This window comes from Larus michahellis, chromosome 9, assembly GCF_964199755.1.
Source record: "Larus michahellis chromosome 9, bLarMic1.1, whole genome shotgun sequence".
Taxonomy (NCBI): Eukaryota; Metazoa; Chordata; class Aves; order Charadriiformes; family Laridae; genus Larus; species Larus michahellis.
The window spans coordinates 35548989-35567372 of NC_133904.1; the positions used below are offsets into that span (position 1 = coordinate 35548989).

Genomic DNA, 18384 nt, shown 5'->3' on the forward strand with positions numbered 1-18384 from the left:
CTAATGCTTTTTAACAAAAAATGTAATAATAGCCAGTTTATTTTACTGTTACCTCAGCTTGAACTCAGGTCTTTGCATGTGAAAGAAGAGTGAACTAAATGATTAAGTCATTCAAAGTTATAATTCCTACTTAAATAATTCAAAAAATTAAAAATCGGTAATTAAGAACTGTAAAGCATATTGTTAATATTTAGCCTTTAAATAGCTGATTTACTTTACTTAAGGGTTCACAAAATATATAGCAGGAAGTGAATCAAAAGAAGGATTGATGTTCAAGTGGATATAAATCAAGTAGATATGAGACTTTCTGTGGTGCTGAAAAATTAAGGTTTCTGTTATTTACTTTTCTCCATAAATTCTTTTGTTTTCAGAAGACAAAGTGCTACATTCCTTAATGAAATTTGTCTGTATATGTTGAAATAATATAGTTGTATTTTAGGTACAGCTGAGTTCTAGTTATGGGACATATTTCATAATTTTTTTAAACTTTTACATCATTATCTGTAAATGTGTTTTAACCTGACTGATTTCTCCTTCAAACAATTATTTAAGATAAGTATACAAATACATCTACTCTTTGATCACACTGTATAAATGACAGGCACGTAATCTGTATTGCCAGTTGAGTGGAACCAAACTCCTTCACTTGCCCTAAAAATTGAGACTGTAATGATGAAATCATGAACTAAACTCATCGTTCTTCTTGCTAGAAGAATTACTTGAAGACAAATGTTGGCAACCACTGTAACTAATGCAGTTATACCTGAGTAAATCAAATATAATCAAAATATATACTGATGACTGTGACTCATAGCCATAACCTTAAAGATAATAAAAAAGATTTTATAGAAAGTAAATGATGTGAACTTCAGTGATTTAGACCTGGTGTTTTTTTGAGGAAAGAATAGATTGTTTTACAATGTTTGGGATTGTAAACATTTACATAAGGTTACAGGGAGACTTTCATTATCACCACCTGTTTTCGTTTACTTTTTTTAGTACGTATTTCTTTTAGACAAAAGGTTTGGGTTTGGTTAAATAAAAAAATAATGTTTGAATATAATCTGTTTGTGTGCAATCTGAAAGAGGAGGATCATGAAGAGTTAAATTCCTGGTCCACCTGGAGTTAGTGTCAAACTTTCTGTGGCATGACTGAGGCCAGGAAGTTATTCAAGATATGTATGAAGTCCTTGTAAATAATGACACAAATATAGCCAGCCTTCAGAGTGCAAAAGAATGTCATATGGATTTAAAATAATGCTGTAGCCATACATTGCCATTAAATTGGTCAAAAATGTGCAGTAATGAAGAAAAAATGAATCAGTTTAAACTTCGTACAAAGAAACGTTAAGCTTCTTCATGATAATTCTCTGCTGATAAGTTTCCAGGCAGCTGTTCAGTAGCAAATGAGTGGTGGTTTTATAAAGAGCTTTAAGATGAGGCTTTTAAATATCTGAATGAATGGATATAAAATCAGGTGAGATAAAGCAGCAGAGTAGCTGGCTCTGTGTCTGAACAGAGGCCAATGGAACAGAAAAGAGGTGAAGAGTAATTATCCTTTCTAAGGAGTCAGCAAATTCACTAGTTTGCAGAACAGAACAAATAAAAGAATAGTGTGTTCCATGAGGGCTCTGTTTAGCAACTTTATTTTCATGAAAACAACTACATGAGCAAGAAATCTAAAGATTAAATCTGCATTATTCAAGCAAAATTGTGAATTTTCACAAATACAGAATTGGATTTAATTCATATGCCCATGCTATAAGGTAAATTTTGATTAATTATACAGTTCCACAAATGTCTCCTTGTGGTCTGGAATCTTTTTATGTCGTCTTTTTCCATAGGGGTTTGCTGTACTCCGTGATTTGTTTCTCATGTGTACAGAGCACCTCTTGAAATCAAGAACTTGAAGTCAGTTTTGCAGGTTATTATAAATCCTTACTGGCCCACCATACTTACCCTTACCCAAACACAAAACTGTTGTTTCTCTCATCCTGTAAGAAGGTGGATGAATAAAATGTTGTAGAGCTTTTTTGTTATGTTGTACCAAGGGATTGCATATGTCATAACTTACATCATAGAACAGTTCTCTGATATTCTCTCTAGTTTTTTCAAAACATGACAGTGTTCCCAGTATTCTTCATTCTCCTTATGGCTGGAGAGAAATAGTTAACTGCCAGTCCACTTGAGCTGTAACTTAAAACACACATTTATTCACTTCATCTCCTATTTACTGTTTGGTACAATAAAAAAAAAATTGAAGTCTTGCTAAAATTTTTTACTTCAGTGGAGAAAGACAGCTTCCTACTTACTCCTGTACAACCAGACTTAAACTGCCAGTAGCCAAATTGCCAAATTCCCATTCAGTCCTAATTTAGCTCTTAAAAGAGAGTGTTGATGATATTTGTGGGTTTAGTATGTTGTTGCACTATTGGACTGTCAACACTGATAAGAATGTTCTTGGGGTTTCTAGAGGTCATTAATGGCAAATACAGTGTATTTTCCAGGTTCTTGCTGTTGCTTTTCCTGGTATCAATAGACGCCTTTTAATAGAATTACACTCTCTCTAGCCGCACTGCTGATGTTAAATTATACTTCCATCTTACTAACGTATATGGAAGAGAGAGATAATTATGAGATATATTAAGAAAATTTTTGTGTGGAGTATGTACACTGTATTTCCATAATACAAGATTTCTCTGGGTTAAAGGAAGTAAATTATATGGAGAGCAGTGATTTCTAGAAGCCCGCTGTGCCTTTTAAAAATTGTAAATTATATATCTGTGTATTGGTGATTGTAATTAGCTTGTGTTCTCTTTTAACAGATTTAGTCCATTTAACCTGTCCATCAACTAAAACTGCTAGGGAAGATTTAGAGCCTGTTGTACAGAAGTTATTCAATCTAAATACAGAAAAAGGTAAAAATAGATAAGTGAAGTATTAAGAAGTATTAAATGAAGTATTTATTTTGCAAAAATATAATTTGCCCTTGTAACTCAAGTATCTGTTACTGAACATCTGAGTCTGTCATCAGAGTCAACATATGGTGAGCTGCTACTTAGATATCAGCATTTCAAAGTAAAGGAAGCTATTCTGAGAGTGAGATTGATTAGACAGATGTCAGGTTTTCTCTATTTCATGATCTAATGTTCCAAGTCTTTTTCAGCTGTGGGTTAGCCTCAGTGTACAAGGACCATGGCTAGAAGTGTCTAGGACCTTTTTAATTTTTCACACATTTTTTTTCATGGAAACATATTCGCTCATCAGCATGTCTTTCAAAGGTGCATTAATGAAATGAAGTATTTGTGAATCTGTTTTTTTATACTATCCTGTTTTTAGTGAATTCTATCACTTGGGTATCCCTAGCAAAAGATCTCAAACCCCCAAAAGTTAGTGATCTGCTTTTCTCCTCCAGGTGCCAAATGTGCTCAGTGTTATAAGCTCCTTAGTTTTCTTTTGCTTTCTCTTATTCTAACACTGTTGCTCATTATTCTGTTGTCATCTTCAGGCACTTCCTTGTTTGCTGTTTTTAGTTGAAATTCTCTCGTTTTTCCTTTAAGCAGTGGAAGCATACAGTTGTTACGCACTGCAGTGTTATCAGGAAGATAGATTTCCAGTCACTTCCAGTAACAAACTTTTTTGCCCTAAATTCAAGGAAACCTTGCCCACTACTTTGAACTTTGACCTTGAGATGGACCTTTTCACAGTCCCAGAAGAAAGTAGCTGTTGACAAAGAAGTTGTTGCCTAGAAAGAAATTGTCCCTGAGATACTTCGAGGAGGTTCCACAGAAATCTTTGAAATTTGATCCTAAGATCTTGAATTTAGTCATATTTTTGGTAGATGCTCATAGAACAATTAGTGCGTACATAGGAGATGTTGCTGTGTTCTAACACTGGCAAAGCATTTTTAAATAGAGCGTGCTCATACGTAAATACAGTAAATCGTAGTTCTCCGATCAGGAAACAGTTCTTACCTGTCAGTGGAAGTGTTTATGTTCATATTTACGCAAGTTAGTAAGGTGTGAATGTATTTTATAATATTTATAATTGGTTTGCTTATAGTATTTGCTGTTATGCTGCATTCTTAACCTCATGAATTTTCTCCTGTCTTTTATGTAGTCAATCTTTCTTTTTCCTCTCAGGACTCTGTAACCAAGAACAGTGTTTCATGAAGGGTTGAGTTCAGCTTTTCACACGTTCGTTTTTCTGTGTTCTTTTGTGTTTTTACGTTTTTTTCCCTCTACCTTTTAATGAAAAAAGCAAATATCTTAACTGTTTTTGTTAGACAACAAAGTGTTTTTAATAGGAAGTATAGTATGAAATAATATGCGTTTTCCTTCTTTTTTTGCTTACAGGAAGGGCAATTATTTTGATTTCCCAAAGATGTAATTTTTTTTATTAGTTTTGTAGTATTTTACAAAATATTTACAAATATTTTTCTAAAGTAGCATTTACAGAGCAAACATGTACAATACAACTAGGTTTTGTAAAGAAAACTTTATTAGATTGGAGAGCTGCAAACACTTTTTGTGTTGATATTTGTTAATTTAACGCCTGCTAATTTCTAACTTCTAATATTAAGTATGTATCTTAAATTTTCAAGACAGTGCCGTGTGTTTCAAAGACTCAATTGATGAAGAAAAGATTAACTTGCATTTTAGTGTCTTCTAATCATTTGGAGGGGTTAGCATTAATCTTAATGTTTAAAGTGATCCAGTTTTGAAATGATATATTGTTTAGAACCTGACTGAAATTCTTCTGTAGAAACTCTGTGATCATAGGGGTCCTCAGGTGCACTGAGGCACTGAAAAGCTAGTTTTCACTGACACATAGGCCTTTTTATCATCAGGATGAGGTAGTGGTCGTATTTTAATTAAAATGTCAGAACAAATACTGTTGGAGTTATTGAAAATGAATCACCAGATAAAGTGAGCACTGGGCCATGGCAGGTCAAAGAGGCAAAGTCACCTGGAGAAGAGGACTCCATTCATTTTCCTGCCTAAATGAGGAAGAAGTAACTTTTATGAGCAATGTGAACTTTTAAATATATTAAAGAGCATCTTGCCCTGTATTAAGGCTCAGACTTTCACAGGCTGATGAATTTAATTTATATTTCAAACTGTTCAGTATGGTTAGCACCTTTTTTTTTTTTTAAAGTATTTGACAGTTACAAAAAGATAGTGAAGGAATAGCATAGATTTATCTCTTTTTTTTCTAATTCAACTGCTTTAAAATACTGTTTTGGATGCCATTGTTATCTAGAAGTTTATTCCTCAGAAGGAAGTAAATCTCACAAGGTCTTTTACAAGCTTCATTTATTTTAGAGGAGGTAAAATACCAAAAAGGGGACAGCAAATATGCCAAACAAATAGTATCTATTAAGCCAAGAATCTATGTTGTGTATTCCTCCATTGCATTCTGCTCTGTTAAAAAGTGACCTTCATCTTCCCAGAAGTTTTCTGCCTGTGCCAGGAGAGGTTACATGAATGTGCAAAGTAACTACAAGAAGGTACAGATGATGAACAAGCAAGACATAGTTTATGATCATTTTGTATTTGTAATGAGTATTGTAGCACAGTACAAGTCCTCAGTAAGTGTAGATAAATATAAATTGATCATTTATTTTCATTTAGCAGTATTTCTGCACTTCAGAGATTCTACACACTGCATATCACACATCTCAAATAGAGAGTTTTGGTCATTCTTTGTAGGCAGTTAATTTGGGGAGGGAGGTGTTATTCTTTGTGAGTTTTTCTTTAAATTTTTTTTTATTTAAGCCAAGAGCATGAGTTAGTCTCCTTAGATTGACTTGAAAATGTTCCACCTTAAAGTACACAAAGATCTGTTATGAGAACAGTTCCCATAAAAAATAAACTATTAAATGAGGGGAGAAAGAAGTATACATCAAAAATATCTTTTAATGTGGAATGCAATAGCTTCAAGTTGGCACAGCCCGTGAAGGACTTGTTCAGACCGTCATATGCTCATGGAGTTTATCGTGGTAGTATGCTTTCAGGTGATAAGTGGTTCTTATGTGGCATACTGTGTACAGAATAATTAGAGATTACGTACCTATTGTAAAGGAAAAGTACAATGAAAGGCTACCTCAGAAAATAAAGGAAAGTAAAATTAATTGTCTTTTTAAAGAAAAAAAAAACTTTATTACAGTAATTCCATGTTAATAAATTGACTTTTAGTATGCTAGATTACGTATTTCCCTTATTACACGTGAACATTCATTACTGGAAACACTTTCTTTTGTCTTTTACAGAGACTGAAAATGAAAAACTGGAAAAACCTAGAGTCCTCTGGGCAGTCTACTTCAACATGAGAGATTCTTCAGGAATCGACAAAAATTCATATGATGGCTTACCCTCAAATGTTTATGTCTGTTCTGGACCAGACTCTGCTTTAGGAAATGACTGTGCTGTCAAACAGGTTGGGCAGATCAGTTTTTTCTGGGGCAGAACTTTAATTTTAAAGACCCAGGGAAGTCCAATACAGTCTACTTAATCTACTCTGGTAGTTATTCTGCTTTATGCTAGTTAATTAGTACTAATGCAGATACAAAGCTTCACAGCTAGACATACAGAAGTCTTAACGAGCAAAGTGAGTGTCAGTGGGATCGAGAATGGGAGAAACTCAAGAAAAGGTCAGTTGATATAGTAACATTAGGAGTAGCAGATAGTTAATCTGAACAGGTAAAGGGAACCTACAAGCCAGCAGTACCTGAAGATGATCTTGGCAGAATGGTTACTTGCTCTAATACTGTGGAAAGGAAAAACTGACAAATCATTCAGAAATATAGAGGGTAACTCCCCAAAATACGTAGTCTTTCACCTGTAAGGTTAAAGAGGAGTTACAATAGGAGAGAAGCAGTACAAATCAAAGGTCAGAAAAGCCTATTTACAATTCAGGTTGGAAGGATCATCAAAGTAGCTTAATACCTGCAGGATATAGTCACAAACCTAGAACCTATTATAGAAAAAAACCTGGCGTGTTACTAATCTGGTACATGAAGCTACCTGTCTCGGTTTACCTTCTCTTTGCCTTAGTATCACTATACTAAAAAATTACGGAGTAATTGTGTCTCTGAAGGAATTGAGGGCAATGTAATTCTATTTGTGACCTTGAGATAGTATTTGGCACAAAATCACACTCAGATCTGATTTTTAGTTCTCAGTATTTGGGTGTCTACATATCTAGTTCCTGCTAACTAGAATCCTGAAGTGAGAACTGCTTGCAGCTTGCCTAGTAGTAGGCATGACATACCTGTGCTCAATTTAAGACAAACTGCTAGTGCTTTGAAATTGGAGGTGAAGAGTGAAAGCTCCCTAAACAAAACTAGGTAGATGGGAATGCTGTGAAATAGCCACCTTCTGTGTTGGCAATAGGCAGAATATGCAGGGACACCAGATCTTCAAGGGTAGGTACGGAAATGCACAAAGAACTTCATGTCATACCTCTCATCATGCCTTCCCCACTACTAGTGAGCAGAAGACAACAAGGTCAAGCGAATACGTAGATTATGGCTTGTTGAACAAAAGACGACTACAGGAATGCTTCTCCTTTGCTTTCCCATTCAGAGATCCCCCTTGCTAGGGAAGGTATAAATTCCTAGGCAACTCTACCACAGCAGTCACTGGGGTGTCAGGGTGCTTTCGGGGCTTAACATGAGAACACTTTTGTATCTTTGTAGGATTAACTGGTGCTAGTCATTTTTAAATCTGTTTTTTTAATGGCCACGTTCAGAGAATGTGTGTGCCATCTTCTAAGCAGTTGCAGGATATTTTTATGACTAAGTCATAAACCTCTTAAAAATAAGATTTTAAAGTGGAAAGGCTGACATAGTCTGAACTGTAGGGTCAGAACAGTATAATTAAGGGCTAATAGTACCCTTCATTTTGCTTTACAAGGCAATAATTTGCCTCCCAAGAGGATAAAGAATTGTAAAGACAAAAAATAACGAAAGACAATTATTATGGTAGCAGTTTTAAATTGTAAATGAACTCTTTTCTAAATGAGATTTTTTTTAACTTATTTAAAACAGTGCAATTTAAAACTGTTTAAGTACACTTAAAAACCAGACTATTTCTAATTCTGATGGCCACCTTTTCTAGCATTCAGCTTTGTCTTACCTTAAGAGGTCTTTTTTATACTAATGACTAATGGTATTAGAGATCAAGATGTGCTTAAACATCTAGGTGCTGTAGTTAGCCATTGTGTTAAATCTGTTGACGATCGGTGAGATAGATGGTAAACAAGTAGAGGAGAAACAATCTAGAGCCTAAAACACTGCCTTTCAGAAAGAGAAGACAGAAGCTACGTTTTCTTGAACCTGTTTCAAATTTTGAAACAAATGGTCACTAGTGAGAGTGAAAAACATTTTAGTGTAAACATGTTTATAATTAAAAGTCATTAATGGAGAAATAAAAAGTAAGGAGCTTATAAGAGAGCAAAGTGAAGAATAGGCTGAAGATACAGCAGAACTTGCAGTTAGAATACACCCTTCCCATCCTGCACGCGGGTACCTTCTAGACAAGAGGAGGGAAGTACATGTAAGTTGGTGTGCCTTCTATCCCCAGATCACTTTCATCTTCTAGCAATGGGATGGAAATCTCCAAACATGAAATATCTACAAACTCGTGCATCTGAACACTTTAAAAACAAAAAAAAAATCCCAAACGCTGTGTGTATAAGGAGATAGCTTGGAAAATTGAACCTAATTTCTTTAATCAGTTCTGTGTTAACTGTTTTAATGATACTTCCCATGATTTATGTTTTCATTACCACTAGTATTACTGACTTCTATGTGTCATGCTGTTTGGTTGTACTGATGATACATTATTTAGAAGGCGACACCACAAACTTTACAACCAGTCATCCATCTACAGCTCAATATACAACTTACGTCATTCTTGTTTTATTTTAGTTTAGTGTTAAATTCCTAGTATAATATTGAATTAATATTGATGTCTGCATTTACTTGCCCTGAGGATAGGCTAAATAAGATGTAAAGTGCCATTTATGATTCCTTCAAATTCTGTATATCTGGAACAAGTAAAGCATCTGGCTTCCAGTTTTCTGTTTTTTCGCTGCTAAAACCTGGCATGAATTATGATGTTCTAAAGTAGCATGTTCCCTGAAGTATTTCGGATTTCTGAGGAATCTTCATATGTGTAGGAGGAAGCACTGAAATTGTCGTGCCAATATTTGCCCTTTAACTTGCTCACCTTTTTTTCTTTATCTGGAAGGTTATCAGAGTTATTCCAGTGTGTCATGTTTCAAACTACAGTTGGTACGGTAGTGTTCTCTGTAAAAGTTGCTTTAAAAGCCCATACAGCTTGCCTGCATGCCATCAAGGTGGGTAGTTGGGATACAGTAAAACAGTAACAAAACACAGTTGGATTCAACTTCAAGCAGTATAACAGTTATTACATTAGAATATCTATGCAAGTGCTTTACATGCCTATGTCTTAATGCTTATTCAAATGTACACACTTGAAATCTGGTACACTTAACTACTAAATATTGAAGGAACTATTTACTAACTGAATTAGTTTAAGTATCAAAGTGTTACAATGAAGGAGCTCTTAAATTATTATTGGTTATTGTGCATGACTTCAGCTGGATAAGGTTAACTTAAAATATTGGTAGACCTGAAAGCACTCTATACCGTTAAATTTTTCAATTATAATCAATGTCATGATGTGCTATGTAACATACTGAGATTTTCTTTTCATGTTCAACCTTATAATTATGTGACCATTTTTGGAGTGGATATTCACTAACTAATTGGAGACTGAATAATTGTTGAGAACTGCATAGGAAATGTTTGTCTGCTCTAGTTCATCATTTATTTAGTGCAAAATGTGACACTTTAATATTCTATTAAATATAATAGTAGTTGAAATATTTCTGGATTTTCAAGGATGAGTGCAGACTTGAAATAAAAAGTCTTTCTCTTACCTTCAAAAACTTTGTTTTGTAAACTTTTTGTAGGATATTTGTACATCCTTGCCCTCCTTACTAGGCAAGGTTTTTAAGTTACAAAACCATGGTTTTGAAGTAGAGAACAGATTTTTTTATATATTTTTTTCATATACTAATATAAATGGTTTGAAACGGTTTTAAATGGATATGGAAGAGTGAAATTTAGGAAGCAGAATGAAAAATTAAATTGAACTAAGAGCAGACAGGGTCATTTAAGCAGTTAATAATGGAGTCCTGTAGCCACGTGCTGGTGATACAAATCCACTGCTGGTGGGCAGTGAAGTTTATCACGGAAAGCTGTTTGGTACATGCTCAATGATGTATTAATCTGAAAACAATTCCCTCTTGTCCAGGAATCCACATCATGTAATCAGCCTTTGCAGTTGGCATTAACTGACCCTACTGTCAGCTTTTTCAGTGCAGTGTCTGGTAGCAGTATGACTATAAAGATTAAATGCGTTCTTGCCTATGTGGGAGCTCTCATCACAATTGTCTTTAGGGCATAGTTTACTAGATAGACGAAATCTAGCCAAAATTCAGAGGCAATATTCCTTTGCCTTTTTAGAAATCCAAAGCATAAGTGTGATCTGCATCAGTTGTCTCCATTTGCCTTAGAATCTTAAGGACTTGGAAAAGACCACCTTTATGGAAATGCGAAGTCGGTTATTTGCACAAGAACATGTAGAACTATTTAACACTAGTTAACCTTGCATTCGTGTGTTTTTTAAAGGGTTTTTGGCCTCCTTTGTTTTTGTATGTTTGTCTGGTTCTCAAGAATTCTAAGATTGTAGTATTTTGGTTCTTTTTCTCCCAGACTTTGTAGTTGTATTCTGTATGTTGTAGTAACATACTGATGTTATCAAGAATTTCTGCAGTGGTCAAAAAACTTGACTTTTTGTGTGTACTTAATTTTTAAACCTTGATGGCATGAAGACCAAGTGGTATTGTAAATTAAATCCTTGAGCTGGATCTTAAGAGTAACTGTCTTTTTATGTAAATAAAAGTTGCTTATACAGTTCTTTTCAGAAAGGCACGATTTGTGCACGTAAGTATATGCACATAATACATTGAAATTATAGAAAAAATGTAAATGTATCATATACGATATGCATATATTTTCAATGCTAATATTCCATTGGATGAGAATAGTTCTCAGTTGAGCTGTGAGAAAAAACAGAAATGGAAAATATTTCATAGTTTTTAAATTTAAGAAGGAATCCCCTATAGATACAATGTTGATTGTACACATTACCAGTTTCCTGGCTTTGCTTGTCATGTGAAATGGATTCTTCTCCTGGGAGAGAGGCAAGATCTTTCCCATGATTTGCATTTGACTGCAGCTAGGGGTATTTTTATAGTGGAAAAGGTTATTTTGCTTGCAAAAATCAGCTTTGTTGTTCTCAATACAATGTAGAATGACCAGCATTTTTTAAAGAACCCTATGCTGTGACTTTCCTATTAGAACAATGTAAAAGGATAGAGTGCTTTTTCTTTTCTGAGGACTTCCAGAAGGAATGGATTTCCCATGTGTTTACAAACTGTCAAAGTATTAAATCACTATTGATTTGAAAGAACAGAGGTTAATCTTAAATTTCTGAAAATATTGCTGCAAGGTATTACGTTTCAGAGTAAAGTTTATTTTATGCTTTTTTTTCTGAATAGGCTGAGGCTATTTTCCAAGAAATGTTTCCTGCAGAGGAATTTTGCCCACCACCACCAAATCCAGAAGATATTATTTATGATGAAGATGAGATTGCACCAGAAGAGACTGGACTCAGTAATTCACCAGAGGCAAAACCTGAATCCTCAAGTGAGGAAAGCAGTAGCAGAGGTAGTACTGCTGTTCAGAAAGAAGATAAAGAGAAATGAATTAGCACTGTTCTCTTAGTAGAAGAGGAGGTTGACCCAAACTAAAATGTAAAGGAGGAAGGGTAAGAAAAAGAGGTTTAAATAACCCATAGCTGTATTGTTTGCCATTGCCTTACTTTCCTTAGCTTGAATAATCTTTGTCAAATAGTTTCACTGATAGCTGAGACTTTTCTAAATAGTTACAGGCCCATGAGATCCAGCGGTGTTTGTAGCTAAACAAAAGACATAGAACAAAGCATTTGAATTTAAAATGCTGAAATAGGATTCATGATTTGTTGAGAGAGTTTGGTTTTGTTTTACATCTTGGAAGGAATCCTCCATCTTTTAAACAGGCAACAAGTTGAAGCTAATCAAAAGAAAAAATGTGCAAGTTTGCTTACCCCTCAGAAGATGATCTTCTGATACAACGTGTCAGAGTTCTGCTAAAACCCATTGGATCTGTGCTAATTAAACAGTTGAAGGTGAGCTTCACAGTCTGTCCTTCAAAGTGGTTTTATGAATGGAACTTAAAGGCAGTAATAGTGACAGTTCTGGAGTGGCTTTACAATATGTAATAAATGCCATCTTTAATTGTGTAATGAAAAATTTCTTGTATGGTTTTGAAACTGATACCGTAATTCAGAAACAAATATAATCCAATAGATGTTCCTCACATGAAACTATTTCACATTCAATATTTTTAATAAGATCTAATAGATCATACATTTTTGCTAGTGACTTAATTTACTGTAGTCAGTAAAATAGCACAATTTAAATTTAATGCTAGGTTTCCCAACAGAATTTAAAATCGTAAATGGAGCATACCTCTTGTTAGGTTCCTTGGATTTGTTGCAGTGTTTGGGCCTTTAATAAGGCAGTAGTTGATTTTTTTGAACTATGGTGTCTGAGACGTTTAGATGATCATTAATTGAGGTTTTTTGAGGTGGGGAGAAGGTTCAACTGATAATTCCAAAGGTTTGTATTGCTCCCCATTAATAGGATTAAAATTAGTGTGATAGCTGTAAATTATGCATTTTGTAATGATAAATCATAAAGCGTTTATACTATAAGAATTATTGAAGTATTTATAAGCCTAGTTTGTATGAAAAATTATAAAATGAGAAGCCTCTTATGACCGTGATAAAATTGCACTTCTGAACAGTGCTTGAAATCAGATGTTCAGATGATGAAAAATATTTAGTATTTATATAAAATGTACACCAAATAGATCAGTAGTATATCTAAATATAGAGATCAGTGAATTTTGATGAGTTGGGATTTAAAATTCTGCATGAACTTAGATATAGTTCTAGCAGTGCTTAAATACTGTACGGAAATAAAAATTGCCATTAAATAATGAATATTCAGCACTGCCTGAATTGGACACATCCAGGCTTTTGTACAGTTTCACAGTGCACGTGCCTGCCTTTGAAATGGCTTCATGCCATAAAGGTTAAGTTATTTATTTTTTTACAGCATAATTGATATGGTTAACTTCACTTTGTCTTGCATTATAATACATTGTCCAATTTGCATTTCAAAAACTGGTTTGTTGGTGTTTACATTCTTTGTTTATTGGATAGGTACCATTGTGTGCATAATCGCAAAGTCCGCAGAAAAATGTGTAGTTGAAATGTTTCCAATGTTTAACAACAGTTATCCTTGGATGCTTGTGATTGAGCAGTTAGTTATATATAGTAATAAGCAGACTGCCTCTTCATTTAGCTGTAATTTTTATGTGTATTGGAAAGCATGAGTATGTGGTAATTGTATTTAACATCTACAGATCTGTAAAAAGAACTAAGTGGAGGACCTAGTCCCTGGTTGTCTTTCAATAATAGGGATCACGGTTGAATTTTTCATCTTCTATGTTTACAAGGAAATCATTTGGTGAAAATTAAAGGTTTGCTTGCAAGTGCATTTTTCTGTGTTTTCTTTCAATTACACAAGAAAAGCAGTTCATTTGTTAGCTGAGATTTCCTGATAACTCTGTTGTCTACTTTCATCATGTTGACACCTATAATAAGATTGAAGTTTACGTGTATGACAGTATGTTTATATAAGTTAGCGAGTTTATATAAAGTAGCATCTTTGTGCATCGTGTTCATGTGAAGCAGATTTGGAAATACTGTAAATTTGATTTTAGGTAAGGGGGAATAATCTACAAGTTGTAGGCTATGACTTTACACTACATTGATTGCTCAAAAACTGTTTTCATGTCTCATTCGTATGGTGAATGGAAACATAAAATGTTTTTCCTATGGTACTTGGGTACCCAATAGCTCACTTGCAAAAGCAGTAGATAAGACTGTTGATCTTTGTATTTTACAGAAATCGTGCACTGAACTGGATTTTGTTCTTGCTTTAAATGATTTAAGCATACAAAGTGAGCGTTAGGCTTATTTGAAGTAGTTTTTAACGCTTGTCATACAGGATGTATTCAAAAGATAACATGACTTTTTAAAAACTGGCAATTTATCTGTAGGATTATTAATAAATCAAGTTAAAGAAAGATAAGGTTAATTGAATTTTTAAACAAGTAGCTGTATTATCCTTCAAGCACCTTGGAGCTCATACAATATTCACACCTTTTTTTTTTTCTAAGGAGTGCTTTGATATGTTTGAATTCCTTTTTTAATGAGTACTTTCTTTTTAACTTGGTTAATTGAATTAACCCTCAATATTCAAACAGTCAATTTTATGCCATTTTCCCTTCTGCCGTTGTATTGCCTTATCTATATGACTGCAGTTAGTTACTGTTCCTTTGCAAGTATTTTCAGCCATGAAGCTGCTACGTCTGCTTTTTCTGGTGATGATGATGCTTAGGGCCATTTGACAGGTAATCATTAGAACTTAGATCCTTGCAGACTATGGGGTCTTTTCTCCTATCATCGCAGGGGGATTTATGTAGGTAAGTCCTATTAATGTTAATGGGACTTGCATGTGTAAATCCTCCTTGCATCAATGGGAAAATTGACCCCTGAAAAAAAATAACTTCATGTTGGACTTGCTGATTCAGAAACGTCCAGACACTGTCAGCTCGGGTGTGGAAATGGGATGGAGCACATGCTTTGTGCCGTTACACTGAAGAGGACTTGGGGAACTTTCAGGGGGCTTTTCTTTTGTATTGTATTTTATATTTTGCATACACTTCCAAATCTTGTCAGAGTTCCTCTAACATTCTCTTTATGTAGCTAGTATCAATTTCACTTTCTGTATTCAGGAGATTGCATGGCTCCTTATGCTGCAGCTCTGACTGTGTTTTAGGCTCCTCTCTCTCCCCTCCAAAAACTTTACACTAGCAGTGTGAGTTACAACAGCCTAATTTCAAGAACAATTTGCTAGTAATGTATTGTTTAACAACAAGTCAGAAGCATTAAAATACTGTTTTCACACAATAAAAGACTAGGTCACTTACAAGCCATAATCTAAACTGTTGAAAGAATAAAATCAATTTCCTCAACGTTTTTCCAGGTTAGGAATGGTAAAACATGTGAACTACGTACTTTCCTCGGGTGGTGGAAAGAAGACAGGAGAGACAGACAAACAGATGGAAACAACTAAAGCAGGGTTGTTGTAGTGGGAGGATAAAATGGGGGCTGTTTGTCAGAACCTGCATGCTCCGAGATCAAGGGGGTCTTGCACTTATTTCCCCTTCTGCTATGTGCGATTTCTACACAATTTCTAATGGTTTATGGACTCTAGGGAAAAAATTACGTATGTGCATTTTTGAATGACAACAATTAATCAAGAATGGAATAACATAAAAATGGAGCAATACCTGGCACATGCACTGAGTGAGGCCTTGACAATACAAATAAGAGTATTATTTTTTGTTTATCTGTGGATATGTTTATCCAGTCTTTATTGTGTATTCTGTTGCTCAGTCAGTTACTGCTGTAGATCTTTCATATAATCCTCTGCAGTATGTTTTAGGTTTTTACTTACCTGACAATTTTATATCAGTAACAAATTTTCTCACTGCTTTTTGTAACATGATTTACGAAATTATTCAGCAGCACGTTTGAGATGATTTCTACTTTGCTAGCTGTCAGTCAATAGTAGCATCCTTTTACCTCTCATGGTTAGGTTTGGTGTTTTTTAAGAGTCTTTGAAGAGCCTTGTCAGAAGTTTCAGGGAAGGTTAGCATCACTATAATCTGGATATTCCGTATCCATCAAATTTGACTCCTCAAAAATTGTTGTAGATTTGTGAGACGCTGCTTTTCTCTATGAAAACCTTGTTAACTCTTCCCCAATATTATGCTTGTTCATATCTACTAATTCTTTCTTTATGATTGTTTATATCAATTTGCCTGCCATGGAAATTAGATTTCATTCAGTGGTAACCATAAAGCAGCTTCCCTTGAAAAACAAAAAACGCTCACTTAAGGAAAAGAGAAGTTCCAAGTCATCCCCTTAAAAAGTAAAAATTCTGGTATCGGAACCACCCTAAATGGTTACGAAGATCTCTCTTAGCTTTTCTGCCATAATGAATGTTCTCTTCACCCATTAATTATCAATACGCCGTGCAGATTCTGGTGGATTACCTGCTGTTGATGCCCTTTTTTATTTTCTCTTAGGATTCTGTGACTGCAATTAATACAGTTGCTAATTTTCCAATTAAGGGAGCAAGTTACTGAGATCACATAATGAAACTTAATTGATTTGCATATGTGTGTGTGTATACAATTCTTAACAGATTTTTTTTCAAATAGTATTAATTAGCTTAGTGTGTATGTGTGTATATCTTATGACAAAATTATTAACTCACGAAAGTTTATCATTTGAACTTTTGCAGAAATCAGCCACTATAGAATGTCCAAAAGTTAGAATTACCTGCTATTATACCAAAACTGTCAAAAATATGCGGGAGAGTTGTGGCAGGGCAGTTGCTTGCATTCCTTGGGTAAGTAGTAATGCAAAGTATCTTTGGTAAGATGTAGTAGTTGTGACGCTGGAACTTTGGAACATTGATATAAAATGTTCATTTATTGCAACCCAATTTAATAGTAAGATTGCTTCAATAATCAGAGGGAAATCTTAACTTAGGTGTGTATGATTTCAAGAATAACTTTTTAAATGTGATAAAAAGTAACCAGAGAAGGATACTTTCAGCTGTAGAGGTAAGTAGTAGGAAATGGTCAGCCATGTGGAATTGATGTCGTCAGCCTCATATCTAGCAAGAAAATTACTTTTGGTGGAAATAGAGCTTATTAGCAATTCCACCATTATGTTTATTTACAGGCTGCCAGTTCCTGTTTATAAGAGTGACTGGTTCTTCAAAATCTGGATGGAGAGCCAGGCAGGAACATTGTAAATCTGAATGACATTTGAGATTTAGAAAGTTGACAGTGAAGACTCAGGAAGATGCAGTTGTTGACTGCATGGGAGTTCTGATCAGAGGAGCCTTTAATAGAAAATACTCTTCCTGTCACAATTCTAACAGACAATATATTTTATACTACTTGCATACTTTGACAAAAAAGATGGAAGGTATCAACCTGAGTGTATATTAAGCCCCAGATGTATTTGAGTAAACAGTGGTTGCACAGACAATGGTTGACTTCCAGTGTATATAATGCTGCTCAAGTGGCAGTTTTATGTAGGTGCCTTCTCAATCCTGGGGAGAAGCTTCTTTGAGAGTGGTGCAAGTTTTACAACTGGCCAGTATATTGAATTCAGTAGTATATTTCTTTGCCTTACTTTAGTTTTACCTATTACCTTTCAGATTTTTTTTACTCAAAAAGATTAAGGCATCAAGTAGAAGTAAAATACTTTCTTAGTGACAGTCTGTAATCTTCTGATTAGCATGAGAGGCATGGTGCAGGCAGGTTGTGCTGTTAATACAGATAATGCTGATTTTTAGGAATTCTCAGAGCATCCACATTTTTAGCTACACATTTTCTAGATCTCGTACTTCTTTCTGAAGTGCCACCCTGTAATTCATAATATATTTGGGTCTCTGAGAAGGCTTTAGTACTGTTCCTCTATTCTGTATGGTTAAGAGTTCAGTAAGTGGGGCATTCCGAAGGGTATGGATACTCTGTCTGTCCTCTCAAACAGAGGAGGCTTCTCTTCGGAGGTGTTACTGTGTGATAGCACTCACCACTGCTGGGTAACAAATGTGGCTTCAGCTTTTATAGCTGCTTTTTTGCTGCATCAGCTTCAGGAAGCTTATTCTCTAGTTGAGTAGTGGTAGCTTCATCTCATTCCTTTTCTTTTGCTCTAAGCATGGAGCTGGATTAAGAAATGCTTCTCTGTTGGAAGTGGTTGTTGTCTTGATCCTGAAGCTGTTAGGTTAGTAAGTCATACTAGCACAATGATAAAACATCTGGATAATGTCGTGCTAGACTACAGTTCATTGACACCACAAGGCCTACTTCACAAGCCATAAAACCAGTGTGGTCTTTGTTGGTAATCTGGTATTCTGTACCTGAGTTGATGTCTAGAATGAGGAATAAGTTGTTTTTATTACTGGCTGACATAATAATAGAAACTTGAGTCTGGAAAAGGATAGCTTATGGGAGTCTTCTCTCATTAA

At 34.8% G+C, this 18384-nt stretch overlaps 1 protein-coding gene across 1 annotated transcript in view; it reads left to right on the forward strand.

Annotated features, from left to right (window-relative positions):
- The window catches only part of CHM (CHM Rab escort protein), a 69422-nt gene extending 55661 nt beyond the window's left edge, over positions 1-13761 (forward strand). Inside the window, exons 13-15 of the mRNA XM_074600407.1 lie at positions 2826-2918; positions 6272-6438; positions 11656-13761. Of these exons, the coding sequence (XP_074456508.1) occupies positions 2826-2918; positions 6272-6438; positions 11656-11862 (467 nt within the window). The 3' untranslated portion in view covers positions 11863-13761. The remainder of the gene's footprint in view (positions 1-2825; positions 2919-6271; positions 6439-11655) is intronic.
- Positions 13762-18384: the final 4623 nt, after the last annotated feature.